Source organism: Delphinus delphis, chromosome 13 (assembly GCF_949987515.2).
Source record: "Delphinus delphis chromosome 13, mDelDel1.2, whole genome shotgun sequence".
Lineage (NCBI taxonomy): Eukaryota > Metazoa > Chordata > Mammalia > Artiodactyla > Delphinidae > Delphinus > Delphinus delphis.
Window position 1 is genome coordinate 9,959,813 of NC_082695.1, and position 15,816 is coordinate 9,975,628.

At 47.7% G+C, this 15,816-nt stretch overlaps 1 protein-coding gene across 1 annotated transcript in view; it reads right to left on the minus strand.

The window, feature by feature from the left end:
• Window positions 1-12,906: 12,906 nt before the first annotated feature.
• The window catches only part of CCDC60 (coiled-coil domain containing 60), a 101,023-nt gene continuing 98,113 nt past the window's right edge, over window positions 12,907-15,816 (minus strand). Inside the window, exons 13-14 of the mRNA XM_060029374.1 lie at window positions 15,093-15,282; window positions 12,907-13,266 (exon numbers count right to left, since the gene is read on the minus strand). Coding sequence (XP_059885357.1) covers window positions 13,165-13,266; window positions 15,093-15,282 — 292 coding nt within the window. The 3' untranslated portion in view covers window positions 12,907-13,164. The remainder of the gene's footprint in view (window positions 13,267-15,092; window positions 15,283-15,816) is intronic.

Genomic DNA, 15,816 nt, shown 5'->3' on the forward strand with positions numbered 1-15,816 from the left:
ACTGCAGTTGCAGTCTTGTACCAAGCTGCCCTTCCCAGGTACTTCTGGGGGTTCCTGCAGAATGCTTCCCTGCTCTCCCTATCTGTCCTAAGGGCCTTCCTCTGGGCTCCCACTCCTAAGTTCTCTGTTGGGCATCTCTCATCACCTTAGCCCTACTTCATTTACTAGATGCGTGGAGGTGAGAGCAGGAAACTGTACCATAGAAAGGGTGACCTAGACCTTGAATCCTGGCCTTGAAATGTCCCAACTGGCCCCTCTTCTCCTGCCTCAGTGGGGTCAGCCTGTTTCCCAGAGTTGCCAGTGCTTTGGATCACCTCTCCCCCAAATCAGGGTTGAAGCTGCCAACTCCCACTTTGTTCCAGAGGAAGGAGAGTCTCTCCTTTCCTGCTGACACAGAAATCTCTTTAGAGAGACATCTCTGCCCTTAATGAAGACCTTTTTAGAAGAGGCTTTTGTTTCTCCTTTGCTTAATTCAAAGGCCTCTAAACAAAATAGAAGTCTTGTCTTCTTCCTATGATGAACTCAACCTCTATCTCAGGAGCAACTGAAAAAATACTATGGCTTTAAAATAGGTGTGTCTTCCACTTTAAGACGAGAGGTGGTACAAAATATCATGTGAAAATGTCCAGTTTCACAGCACAAATGAATAAATGAATGAGTGTACTTTCTATATACACACATATATGTACATGGTAAACTATAATAATCTATATACTTTTATATATCATATATATTGTGTAGTGTATAGTACTGTATAAATACATGTACTTTTCTCTATACAGCACATCATGTAGTAAAATATATTTACTACATATAATAAACTACATACTAAGTTACTATAAATATTATTTTAAAACTTGGTACTATATGTTAGTGACCCATGACTATAACCATGACTATGCATAACTCGCTTCATAGGAATTCTATCCCAGGGGTGTTTAGCCTCTGGTTCAGAACTCTGGGACCTGCGTGTAGGTATTAATACCCAAAGTTGTAAGATGAATCTGAGTGTTTCACCGGCAAAGCCCATGAACAATTCCCGGGAAATAAAAATAGAACGTGGGTGATAAAATCTAACTGTTTTCCCCTTTGTGCTTAGTGGAGTTTCACTTGCTCACAGGGTACCATGTGCAGAGGCCTTGCACCCAGCACTTCAGACCAGAGTCCCTAGAGCGAAAAGGCTGTGCCCAACACCTGGCGTACCGTGTGCAGAAGTGCACATACGTGGCCCATAGAGAACAGTACCCGCCCCATCCGGAGGCCTTGCTGGGCATCGCCCCTGTCATACAGGGCCTAACTGACCAGGGCCTTATTAGACCAGGCCAATAAGCCTGTAACAACTGCATTCTCCCTGGAAAGAAACTCAGGGGGGAATACTGGACGGTATAGGACCTCAGGGAAATCAGTGAAGCCACCGAGAATATGCATCTAGTGGTCCCTGATCCCTACACCCTGCTGACCACTCTGCCGTCCACCAGGACCTGGTATTTTGTATTAAATTTAAAAGATGCCTTCTTCTGTATTCCATTAGCTCCAGAGTCACAGAATTTTTTGCTTTTGAGCAGCAGGACCCAAACTCACAATAAAAAGCAATACTGCTAGACAGTCCTGCCCCAAGAGTTCAAAAATTCACTCACCATCTTTGGGGAAATCTTAGCTAAAGACCTAAAAGATCTACATCCTGGATGTAGACATTCTGATAGCCAGCCCTACTGAGGAAGCCTCTGAGCTGCTCCGAACCGCTTAGCCAATAAAGGATATAAAGTGTCCAAGAAAAAGGCTCAAATATCACAAACTAGGGTGAGTTACCCAGGCTTCCTTCTCACAGAAAGTCAGAGAGGCCTATACCAGGAAAGGAAAGAATACACGTGCAGCCTCGTCCCTGCCAGAACTGGAAGACAGCTTAGGGGTTTCCTGGTGATGGCTGGGTTTTGCTGCACCTGGGTCCCTAACTATGATCTAATAGCTAGACCTCTGTATGAAAGGTTGCAAGGAAAGGATGATGATCCTTTTGAATGGGATTCAGAACGTGAAGGGGCCTGTCAAAAGTTGAGAAAGCAATTAGTTCAGCCCCCTGCCCTGGCCCTCCCACATTTAGCTAACCCTCTTAACCTTCATATTCACGAGAGAAGAGGAATTGTCATTGGGGTATTCACTCAAAACCTAGGACCCCTTTCTCAGGTGGTTGCTTATTTCTCTAAACAATTAGATCAAACTGCTAAGGGGTGGCCTCCTTGCCCACGGGCAGGGACAGCTGCTACCACTCTGCTACAGGAAGCTGAAAAGTTAATGTCTGGTCAACCTGGACTTCACATCAGGTTCAGGCTTTGGCTAAGTTCTAAGGGAACAGAATGTGTATCCTCCGGAAGGTTGATCCAAGCTCAGCCTATGCTTTTAGACAAGCCAGCAGTTACCATAAAAACCTGTCCCATGCAAAATCCTGCCACCCCGCTACCCACAGAAATGGGACCGCTTGGAACACGATTATATAGACACCATAGACATGATCTACTCCTGTCACTGTGACCTAGGAAGTGAGCCTGTACTAAACACCAAAGACGACTGGTTCATAGACAGGAGTCATTTTATGAGAGAAGGAAAAAGCCTGGTGGGATACACGGTGACCTCCCAGACCCAAGTCATGGAGGCACAAAGCCTTCTGCCCTAAAAAGCCAAGCCGATAGCCCTCACCCAAGCCTTAGAGCTCGGGACAGGGAAGAACTTCAATGTTTACACAGACTCCCAGTACGCATATGCCATCCTATATGCACACGGGGCTATCTGGAAGGAAAGAGCTATGCTTACTGCAGAGAATAAACAGGTGACGCATGGCTTAAGCATACTGAAGCTCTTAGAAGCAGGACAGATGCCAAGAAAGGCGGCAGTGATTCACTGTGGGGGTCACCAAAAGTGGGTGCAGAGGTAATAAAGGGAAACAACAAGGCGGATTCAACTGCCAAAAGGGCAGCCTTAGAACCAGTAACTTGGCAACTACCCCTCATACCTCGAAGGCCAGATCCATCCAATTATTCTCCACACCACACAAAGGAAGAATTAGACAAAGCCCGAAAATGGGGCTTCAATAGAGATGGGGGTGGCTAGTTAATGAACATGAACAATACTTCTGTCCCCCAAGCCGCAGCTTGTCAAGCCATCATGAAGGTTCACCAAGTAACCCATTATGGGAGGGAAGCCCTTTATAACTGGTTAGTTGAGGTCATGGTAACTCCTGGCATGAAAGGTATAATCGGCCTGAGAGTTGAGACCTGCCCCATCTGCACAATGAAAAACCCAACACCAGACCCCCCAGAGGCCTCCAGATAAGAGCCATTCAGGCCAGAGGAACATATCCTGGGGAAGATTGGCAGATTTTGATTTCACTGTCATGCCCAGAGTACCTGGTAATTTCAGGTACCTCTTGGTGCTGACAGACACATTATCTGGGTGGATAGAAGCACTCCCCGCTAGACCTGAAATGGCAGCTGAAACAGCTAAGGCATTACTAAAAGAAATAATCCCTAGGTCTGGGGTCCCAGGATCCCTACAAAGTGATAATGGTCCGGCATTTGTGTCTCAAGTGACGAAGCGAATAACGAGTGCCCTGGGCATAAAATGGACTCTGCACTCTGCCTGGAGACCCCAGCCATCCGAGAAAGTAGCGAGATCCAATCAGACCTGAAAACGAACCTCAGCTGAGCTATGCCAGAAGACTCAAGAAAATTAGATTCAGTTGCTTCCAATTGCCCGGCTGGCACGCAGTTAGCCCCAAGGATAAGGTAAATCTAGTGCGTTAGAACTCACGAATGGTAGACCCATTCCCCATGCCTGAGAGAAGAGACACCTGAGCCCCCTTGAAATGGACCAACTCAAGTGGGCCCTCCGGGGGGAGAAAACGTGAAAGCCCTCATTGAATATGGTGCCCAGGTGCTGCCCGCACCCACCCACCTACGTGGCCCTGCACCCCCTCCGGCCAGGAGTCTGGGTGCACCTAAAACCCTGGAAAAGCGGCGGCCTCCAAGTCCAGCTCACCCCCAAGTGGACGGACCCCACTTGTGACCCCAATCACCCGTCTGCCCTTAAGTCGCAGGGGTCACTCCGGGGGGGCATCACGCTGGAGGGAACCTCCAGAGACAACCTGGGGCAACGGCCCCCCTTGACTACTCGTGCTAACCTCTCTCTGACCTGAAGCCTCTCCTCCGAAAAACAACCAAAGTGTGACCAGGGAGAGTCCGCCCCGACAGAGCCTCCACATCAGCCACAGTGGCCAGCAAGCTGAAGACCAAGAGCTTCATGTTTAGGAAAAATCTGACATGTGACCATTACGCTCTTGCTAACGTCTGGGCCACGCACCCTCAATTGCCTGGCGTCCTTTGTCTCCAAGAGGTTGGACAAATGGGGGTCGCTCAGGGGCAAACAGTCAGGGCCGAGGCCTGCTGACCATCAAACACATCTACAGGCGGCTGGGGGAGCTCTGCTCCTTCACCCAGGCCACGAAGACGCCCAGCCTCAGCTGGAGGCCGTTACAGAAGACGCCCAGCGCCGGAAGAAAGGCAGACGAGGGAGCTGCCGCTCGAAAAGCGCAGGCACAGTTCCCAGGAAATGATAATAAAGTCTAACCTTTTTTTCCTTTTGTGCTTAGTCCGGCTTCCCTTCCTCCTAGGTGGCTGCGTGCGGAGTCCTTGCTCCCGGGCCGCGTGCAGGACTGCTGCCGCCCGGCTCTGAGATCTGGAGCCTTGAGCAGCGCATGCGCCCGACTTGCGAGAACCCCGCCCCCTCCGCTGCCCAGGACCCTATAAAGCAGCCCCGCCCACGGCCTGGCGGGCTGCCGGGAGAGCTTGTCGAGGTGGCACCTCTCCATTCTTTGATCAAAGAATAAAGCTTTCCTTTGTTTCTGAACTGAATTCAGTCTGCTTCTATTGGCCCGAACAACACTGGGGAGGAGGACCCTTGTTGGGGCCCAACTCCGAAGGGTCAGAACAAGCGGTCTACCTGCCTCCATTCTTACTTTTCCGTGCCCACAGCCTGAGTTCCTTCTCCAACCTTAGCCAGCTCTGGTGTTTCATAATGATCTTCAAAGTCCTCAGGACCGGGGGCAAAGGAGGTGAGGGGGTGAGGATAGGACGAGCGTGGGTACAGATTTGTCACCTCCTCTTCCTAGAAACATTCTTCTGAGTGTATGCCCTACCGGTGGCAGGTTATTCTGGGCTCCTGAGTCTATGCGGGTGTGATGGCGTTAATAACATCCCCTGTACCGAGTGGGCACAGATGGACAAAGTGGGCACCCAGGAAGCTGGAGAAAGGCGAGAGACGCACTGGGTGGGTTCACAGGCTGAGCAAAGCACTTTGATGTTGTGCTAGTGGTGTCTGGCGTTAGCCTCTGACTGCGAGGTCCTTCTGGGGACCACGGCCATGATCAAGGAACCAGTGGCGTTGGTGGCGGTGGTGGCGATAGTATGGCCAGTGGTGAGAATGACACCTTTTAATGTCTTGCTTCTTTGCTATTTCTTCTTATGAATTCATTGTATACATTTTTTAAAATAGGTAAGAAAAAAAAGTGGAATCTCATCACTGAGCAACTTCACTGGTATCTATAGAGCTTTTCCTATGGCTTGATTCTAGGTTCTGGGAATAGAGGAAGAATGAAGGACTCCCTCCCTCCTGGAATTTATAAACAGATGAACAAATGGATCAGACATTTTCAGAAAGCGTTAAGGGCAACGAAGAAAATAAAATAGAGCATGGAAAGTAACTTCTTGGAAGTTTAGCTTAGAAGAGATGGTCATTATTCGCATCTTTACGTGTGTGCTTTTTCAAGGTCTTTTTTCCCTCAGTATCTGCCCTCCTGATCTAACTATGTATCATCCACCTGAAAATGGGATCATGATGTACATTCTGTATTGTAACCTTTTTTTTTCACTTAATATACTGTGAACATCTTTTGGTTTCATTACTTATCCATCTGCATCTTTATTTTTATGGATGTAGAGCAATTATTCAGACAGGCTGTACCATACTTACATGACCCTTATGACTGCACACAGGTTGCTTCCAGTGTGTTGAAGGCATGATGCCTCTGGAATCTGTCCTTTTCCTTCCGTCATCACTGTCACCTCCCTGGCTCAAGCTTGCGCTGACCCCGGTGGACACTTGACCCAAGCTGGGTCAATTAGAGCTTTTCCCTGGAATTTGAAAAACCAGAACAGAGGAGAACAGCCTTGGGAAGGCCAGAAACCATACCGCCATCTGCGTTAAGAGGATGGCATGCTGCAGGATAGCTTATGGCTGATACACAGACAGAAGTAAAGGGGAGGCACAGGAAGGGCCCCTGGTACCAGATGCATCAAAAGATCCAGAGGCATCTTTGTCCATACCAGAGCTTGCTGTTTCAATCCTTCACTGTATTCCTTGAGGCAACAAATTTCTCTCTAGTCCAAGTGAGTCTGAGTTCTGTCGCTTGCAACCAACGCGCTGCAATTCTCGGAGCCTCAGCTTTCTCATTGAAAGTGATGACGATAACGCTTTCTTCATAGAATTGTTATATTTTAAAAAGATATTGCGGGCTTCCCTGGTGGCGCAGTGGTTTAGAGTCTGCCTGCCAATGCAGGGGACATGGGTTCGTGCCCCGGTCCGGGAAGATCCCACATGCCACGGAGCGGCTGGGCTCGTGAGCCATGGCCGCTGAGCCTGCGCGTCCGGAGCCTGTGCTCCACAATGGGAGGGGCCACAACAGTGAGAGGCCCGCGTACCGCAAAAAAAAAAAAAAAAAAAAAAAAAGATATTGCATACAAAGTGTTTAAGAGAGCACCTGGCATGTAAGTGCCCAATAATTGTTAACAACGATTATTATTTAAATCAGCACCCATGGGGCCTAGAGGCATTGCGGGTGCTCACTATAAGTCTGTTGAATAAGAAGAGAGTTTGGACTCTTCTTTCCGCTCTGCCCAAGACAGAAGGCTCATTCTTCATGACTTTAGTACCTCTCTGTCTTCTGTCCTTATTCGTCTCAGCCACGCCTCCTTCTCTGATGACAACCTGAGTTCTGAAGGTCCCTCACCATTTTCAGCCAGTTCTCACTGAAGCATCTCCCACCGTGGGGGCCTGAGACAGACGACTTTATTCCATGCTCCAAACACAGCCTCACCTCACTCCATTTCCATTTGGCTCCGGCTGGTAGACACCCAGTGCACAGCTCCAAGGCTTAATTGCATTCTGCTTGTATGTTGCCAAACACTAAAACCTTGTTGCTGGAGTTAAGTGTTTTGGGAAACGGGCTGCACTATTTCCCCAACCGAGGCTTTGAAAAGTTGGACCTGCTGAATGAGCCGCCAGATCCCGCCTTGGTCTGATTGGCGCACCTGTACTTGCCAGGGAGGACGTATCAAAACACTCACTGTGAGCTCTGTGAATGGACTTGGAAGATGCCCTGCTCCTGCAACGACATGACCGGCACATAGTAGGCTCTCGATTGTTACCATAATATAAACACATTATGAATTATTCAAGACGCTAAAATATAATAGCAGCAAACACTTAAATCAGGGTCACACTGTGCCGCTGTTTTAAGCTGTGTATACTAACTCAATGGTTCGCAAACTCTGCTGCATGTTAGAATCACCTGGGTAATTTTTAAAAGCCCTGATGCTCAGGCCATACCTTGCATCAGTGAAATCAGAATCTCTGGGCAGCAAGAGTTTTAAAAACTCTCCAGGTAATTCAAATGTGCAGTCAAGGGTGAGAATCAGTGAACGAACTCATTAAATCCTCACAGCAAGTTTATGAAGCGAGTACTGCTACTACCCACACTGTCTTATTGAGGACACTGAAGCACAACAGACAGGGTAAGTGACTTGCCCGAGGTCACACAGCTGACAAGTGTCAGAGAAAGGTTTGGAACCAGGCTATCTGGTCCCAGAGTCCATACTTTTAATCCTACAACAATACAACTACAACACTACACGATATCCTACAGCAGAAGCCTGAGTTTCTCCCCCTTATTCTCTGTCCCCATCCCACTGCCTGGGGATGTCTCATCCTCTCCTGATTTCTCCTGGGTGTTTCCAAAGGCTCCTCCTTGGTCTTCTCACCTTCAGTCTCAAGCCCTCTACTCCAATAGGATCATAATGCCTGCCACATGTGTAATTCTGAGTTTCCTATGGGTTACATTAAAAAAGTAAAACAAAAAATGGATAAACAACGTCCTACAGTATAGCACAGGGAACTATATCAAATCTCCTGAGATAAACCATAATGGAAAAGAATATTTAAAAAAAGATTGTAGGACTTCCCTGGTGGTCCAGTGGGTAAGACTCCGCGCTCCCAATGCAGGGGACCCAGGTTCGATTCCTGGTCAGAGAACTAGATCCCAAATGCATGCCGCAACTAAGAGTTTGCATGCCGCAACTAAAGATCTCACATGCAGCAATTAAAAAGATCCTGCATGCCGCAACGAAGATCTTGTGTGTTGCAACTAAGACTGGCGCAGCCTAAATAAATAAATATATTTTTTAAATGTATTCAATATATATAACTGAGTCACGTTGCTGTACGGCAGAGACTGGCACATTGTAAATCAACTTTACTTCAATAAAAAAAGAAAAAGTAAAATGAAAGATGAAGTTAATCTTAATACAATATTTTATTTAACCTAATATATCCCAGATATTATCCTTCTGACGGGTAATCAACATTAAAAAATATTAATGAGATATTCTACATTTCTTTTTTCATACTAAATGTTCGAAGTCCTGAGTATATTTTCAGTTACAGCACAGCTCAATTTGCACCAGCCTCATATCATGTGCTCAGTACCCACAAGCAAGTAATGGCTACCATATTGGACAAGGTAGCTAAGGGCATAGAGCTTAAAAGTGCCCATCACAAGAAAAAGATAAAAGTAACTGTGTGAGGTGATGATGGGTGACATCTAGACTTACTGTGGTATATCAAATCATTACGTTGTATACCTAAAACTAATACAATGTTATATGTCAACTGTATCTCAAAAGACAATTAAAAATAGAAAAAAGAAGCGGTATTGTAGTTTACTGGAAGACTGAGGATGAGAAGACGATGATGCCTTGATGAACCCTTTCATACTGTGGAACTCTCCTCTCCTCTTGGGTTTCCCGGCTTGACTGATACCAGACCCGTAGAGCCATTCTCAGTACAGACTGAGTGAAGGTTCCAGGGTCAAGCCACATCTAAATTACTAGTAGTGCTTAAAATAGACTTTAGTTAAGATAACTCTAAGTTCCGATATTTTCTTCTCCCTAATGGATCATCTAGTGAACGGCCACCCCTTCCAGCCCCTCACCCCACACTTTGGAGACCACGGAGCTGGGGACTTCACTTATCCAGCATCTCCTGTCACATACGGGAGGGTTGGCTCTGATCACAACCCCTACCTTACGTGTATTTATGCTCTTTTAAAGCTAAATTGGCACTTTCACACCTGCTGCAAAGCTGAGTGATAAAACATCTGTGTTCCTAGTCCGTCCTTTGTGTCTTGATTGGTGCCGTGGGGTTTAACTCAGGATTTTCTCTTAGCTTTACCTGCATGACGTATCTGATGTTAGTCTCTCCCACTACTGTCCCACCAGCCCTGTGAAAGGAAGAGCCCTTCTTCAGGGCTGTCTAGAATTTGGTCACACTCATACACGGATCCCTTTTCTCCTTTTAATTAGGAATCCTTTTGTTGCCAGTGAAGGAGACCAAGCTCAATCTGGCGGAAGCAGGCTTTATCCCCATGACTCAAAAGTTCAAAGGTCTGGCTAGATCCAGGTGCTCCCATGGTGTGACCAAGATTTGGTATCTCTCTCACTGCATTCCTCAGCTGTGTTCTCCTCTCTTTATTGGCAGTGTCCGTGTGGTGGCTTCCACAAGCTGTAGGCTTATTTTGTCCTTATTGTCAATAATGCCAGCAGAAAGCCCCTTTTTCTCGCCAGTTCCAACACAAGTTCAGGGGGTGACTTTTATTGGATTACTTTACATGTCCATCCCTCTGTTCCACTCCGGCCCATGGTCCAAATCTGTCCTGTAGTCTACTTTAGTGTGACCTCCAACCTCAGAAGGTTTTTACATTTTTAAAGGGCCACGTACATAAGAAGAACATGCAACAGATATGTACTATCTGCTCCTTTACAGGAAAAGCTTCTTCAGGGTGCATGGGGTTTAAAAAACTCTCATGATAACCACTCAGGCGGCTCAGTCAGGGCAGTGGAACAGAGGACCACCTGGCACGGGCTTGGCATATAGTAGGTGCTCAATTATGATTCTGATGAAAAGGCTCACAGCAAAATATTTCTCCCTGAGAAATATTTTTTGAGCTTGGGAGCTGGGAGGTGATGTATTGCCTCCTTCTGGTCCCTAATCTATTTTAGTAGTAAAAGAGCTTCCTTTGTTTGGATAAATACTCCTTGCCTAAGCTGTTAATGCTTGCTTTCTTCCTTTTTGGCAGGTTTTATTTTGCTGGAGAGCATGATGGAAGCATAATACTAATATATACCACTAGATGGCGCTACAGCTCTTGAGCAATAGGCTTTCCCAGAAAGCGGCAAGCAGGAGGGTGGAGTAAGTCTTGTAATTCCAGCATCTCCCCTGCCCAAGACAGACACGTTCTCCACTTGGCTCTGCCACTTGCTGCCCATGTGACTGTTGGCAAATGACTGTAAGTGTTGGCATCCTTACTTGTAAAATGGGGATTGTAACAATGCCCACAACAGAGGGATGCTGTGATCATCAAGTAAGATGCAAACCGTAGAATGCAGAGTAAATGTAAGTTAATGAGACGCCAGGAGGCCCCATCATTAGAGCTATTCCTGGGACATGATTCCAAAAGCCAGATAACTTTCATGACGTTCTTGTCTCATACAGTCAGGGCTGGGGCGTTAGAGGGCAGCAGCAGAAGGGAGGGAATTCAGAGTCAGCTGGACGTGAGTACAGAACACCTTTTGGAAGCTCCATTTCATCATCGGTAAAGCAGGTGAGCCCTGCCTTGCAAGGTCACGAAGATGAAATAACACATGGCAAGCATTCTGCACAGTGTCTGGAGCGAAGCAGTCCCTCAGTCAATGCTAGGCTGGGAGTGGGCTGCTCGAAGCTTTTTGTGACCCTCAAGGGTCTTCAAGACCCTCCCTCTCCTCTCCTCTTCTAGCCTCTCCTCCCACTTCCTGCTTTAACAATCATGGCCCATAGGATGTTGGTGTCATGTTTCTATCCCTAGTGCTACCCTGTCTCCTGAGTTTTAAGTCCCCCGACTCGACTGTCCCACAAGCATCTCCCACTCAATATGCTCAAAACAGAACTCCTTACCTTCTTGTTCTGAACCTTCTTTTCTTCCTCTCCTCCTGGTACATTAAAGGCATCATCCTCCACCCCGTGCTCTGAGCTGAAAAACCGGACATGATTCCTGACATTCCTGTCTTCTGTCCACTTGTACCACGCCACACCAACTTCTGCTGATTCCACCGTTTAAATACCCTTCTAATACCTCCCCCCAACCACTGCCACCCACGGTCGCTGCCGTAGCCTTATCTCAGTGCCCTTCTCCCTGCCTCGTCCTCACACAGGCGTCTTTTTTTTCCTGAATGCAAATCTGATTATTCCCCTGCTGAAAATCCTTCCATGGTGCCCCATAGCCTAGAAGGCATCTAAAAATCTGGCTTCCACCTCCCTCCCCAGACTCCCTCTCTTCCCAACCCCTGCTCTGCGCTACCAACCTGATCTTACAGTCCCACCAGACGCGTGTTATTCTGGCTCCTCAGATGACATTAAGCTTCTTTTTGCCTCTAGGCCTTTGCCCTCCTCCTTTCTTCTCTGCTCCCCCTCACCCCAATTCTTACTGAATACAGAGAAGTTTAGGATCTCTTAACTTTGCAGACTCCTGACAGACTGCATCTCACCTCTGTACCCTAATGGCTGTCCCAGAGTCACACTAAACAAAGGGTATCAGTGTGGGTGTCATGCAGTCCCTCTGCCCTCCCCATCAGCCTTTGCTGACTCCATGTAAACTGTCTCCATGTAAACGCTCGAGATCAGGAGCTTGTCTGCTTTGGTCACTGCTCTACCCTCAGAACCCAGAACCTGGCTGATGCATGTTGAGCTCTTGATAAATATTCATTGAATGAGTGAGTAAATAACTGAATAGGTGAACGGATGAGTGAGATGTTTCTTAGACAGAAGAATGGTTCCAGTTCAACTCTCTTCCTTTCCACCCCTTCTGGATCATGGAGAGATGCTGGGCTCCAGCCTTTATGAGTGTTCCGATAATCGGGGCATAACCGCAAATCAAGTCCAGTTGTTTCATTGTTAATTCAGCTTGGCCATCAGTAACAGAGTTAAAATGACTACAGGTCCTATAGCTTAGTGAGGTTGTAGGGAAGCAGAAGATCAAGATGAGAAAAGAGGTTAAATGGCAATGAGCCCACACACATTTGGAGACGACAGGAAGTTAAGCTCCTTGTACAACCCAAACCAGCACAAGATATTACAAGGACTCTTAAGAACGAGATTTTCTGGCACACTATTTGCCTTGTTGGGAAATGCCCCATCCATCCACCCATCCACCCATCCACCCATCCACCCATCCACCCATCCACCCATCCACCCACCCACCTCTATCCAGGACAGTATATGCAAAGCTGAGAAATACACTCTAGCTCCAGTGGTGTGAAACGGGGATAACATCAGTACCTACTTAACCAAGTAATTGTGAGATTTAAATGATATTATTAGGCAATAATACCACCCAGCGCTGGGCCTGTTGTATAACAAAAACTCCATAAATGATAACTGTATGTTATTATCAGGATCTGAACACCACGCCCAAATTCCACAGCTCCAACTTTTTCCCAGCTGAACATCAAACATTCGACTCAATTTTATTATCTAGCATTTGAGGAGGAGAAATAGAGCGAAGGATTCTGGAGAGGGAGCAGGTAGAGTCAGTCTAGACCAGTGAGGAACGGAGGCTGGGAGACTGAGGCTGGCGTGCGAGGCAGGAGGGAGCTCCCACCTGGGAGGAGCTCCCTCTAGAACGCTGGCAGGGTCATCTGGTCTCCAGATGCCCCTACTAGGTCATAACGAGTATCCATGAGAGTAGGTAGGAAACAGGAACACAGTGCAGACAGCCCTCCTCCACGGGGATCGCTGGTCAACCCAGGCCCACTACGTCTGGGCACTGTGGGGCCGGATGGGGACGTTGACTCGGTCCTGCAGCCAGCTGATATACTCCTCGTGAGGCATGTGGATGACGTGTTCTCGCACAAACTGAGGGGCAGACACAGTGACAGCCTCAGATCTGGTCTGAAAGCTAGACTCCATGCCCCCGCCCTCCCCAACAAGATCCTGGGAGGTCTGTGATTGAGGCTGTGGCCCCAGGATCCTTCCAACCCTTCAGGCATTCAGAATGCTTGGGGCATCACGCTGGGGATGGTCCTCTCAAGAAAAGGGTCTCTTTCCAGCTTCCCGGTTCAGCAGGCTAATGTTAAGTCCCTCATTGTCACCACTGGCCCCAAGAAATTTGGAGAGAGCAGGAAAACCCAGTTGTCTGCATCTTTCTTTCCTTTCTATTCCTGAATATCTTTTAAAAAAGTCATTTGATCCTAAACTTTTTTGGGTTCATAGGCCCCCTTCGAGAATTGAGGACAACTATGGACTTGCTTCCAGGAAAGGGTTAAGACACAAAACATAGAGCTTCATGTAGATTCCAGGTTGAGAGACTCCCACACCCAGGTTAACAGAAGTTCTGTGATGTTCTCACGGGGAGTAGAGCATGCTAACCTTTATTAGCTAGGGCCACGAACTCAGCTCAGCGCAAGGGGAGCATCCGGGCCCCCTCCCCTCTTACCCACTCAGCGACTGCCTTTTCCACGGCCTCCACAATTGGCAGGGGGAATGCAGACCCCGTAACTGGACAGATGCCCTAGACTTAGTTTTGGAGTAGCCTGCCAGAGCCTCTCCCGAAAGAGCTTCCCAGGATGTGGGAAGTAGAGTCTGGGCGGATGAACTTGCCCACAGGGTCATCCTCCCTCCCCCACTCCTGACCTTGTACCCATATACACAACCCAGGTCAGCCTGTGGAAGGGCCAACCTCTCATGAAAACAGCGAGAGGACTGAGAATGCTACCCCTTGAGTCACTTCTTCACCTTGAGGCACTGAAAGCCCTATTAAAATGGACATGTGCCATCAGATATAGCTAAGGAGGTGACTCCACTGACACCTGTTAATACCTTAGTGTGGGCCGTCCCCGTCCCCATCTGCTGGCCCCTTTTGATGCCCTAAGGGAACTAGGAACTTCTAGGGTAGGTAGGGAAGGTAAGCCACTACTGCCAAGCCTTCAGTGGTTCCTCAGCACCCTCCAGATAAGACCTAAACCCTTAACCTGACCATCAGAGATCTGCACAGACTCCTCTTCAGTCCCCTTGGAACTGTGCATCTTCCTGTTCTCTTCCTCCCAAACCCACTGACTGCCGCTGAACAGGTCAAGCTTTGTCCTGCTTTGGGGCCTTTGCACCAGCTGTTCCCTCTTCCTGGCCTGCTCCTCCCCTTCTCTTCACGGCGCTGCCTTTACGTTGTTCAGATCTCAGCTTTAAAGTCATCTTCCCCAGTGGCTCTAGTTACGATGAGCCTCCTCTACGTTTACCTTAAGTCAGGGCTCCTCAGACTTTATTGTCCATACAAGTCACCCGGCATCTCATTTAAATGTAGATCCTGAGCTGATGGGATACGCTTTGGAGCCTGAGATTCTGCATTCCTAATGAGTACCCACGTGAGGTCCATGGGCCACAATTTTAAGCTGCCAGAGTTAGAGTGCCCCTTTTTATGATCGCCAGTTATTGTATTCACATGTCCATTTATTTATGTCTCTCCAAAACCTCCAAGTTTCCAGGGGGCACCGTTTACACAGAATATAACGTCCCCTGGAGTTGAACAACCAAGGTCACGTGACAAGAGCTCTCCTATTAGATGATGAGTTCCATGAAGGCCTTTATGTCTTTTTAAAACTTTAAAAACTTAAACAGTGCCTGGATGTTGAGAGAGGAATGAATGAGTGTGCCGGAGGCACTGTGAGGGGGAAGGAGGGGGTCAGTACCTCGACAGCCACCGCGATGTCCGGAGAGCACAGCTCCCAGACCCTCATGTCCTGCAGCACCTTCAAGAGAACATGCGGCCGGATCCTCAGGTCCAGATTTTCCCCAAACTTCTGCAGTTTCGCCAGGATCTTTTTGGCAGGGCGGAAATTCTTCAGATCCTCAGGGAGTTTGGACAGCAGGTCAAAGTACCTTCAGTTCCAAGAGGAGAGGGTCAGTTAGGAAACTGCTGGGAGATGGGTCTGGGCACCACAGGGACCCCATCTCCACTATCTCTATCACTCATGTGGCGTCTCCAAGGCAGCGTCGGTCTTTATCTGAGGGACTTTCCTCCCCCCTCACTGTAAAGTGCCCACAGGTCAGGCAAGTCTTTACTTTTATGGATAGTAAAAGCTGGAGCACGATTTGCATCGCATTAAAAAAATTAAGGGCATGCTTTAAAGTGATGCGTTTATGATTTTTCTACCAAGCAGACAACGTGAAAAGTTACAAGAAAGGAAGAACGCTGGTATTCTGAAGCTTCTCTTTTTTTTTTGAAGGTTTTTTAATTTATTTTTTTAACATCTTTATTGGAGTATAATTGCTTTACAATGGTGTGTTAGTTTCTGCTTTATAACAAAGTGAATCAGTTATACATATACATATGTCCCCATATCTCTTCCCTCTTGCGTCTCCCTCCCACCCTCCCTATCCCACCCCTCTAGATGGTCACAAAGCACCGAGCTG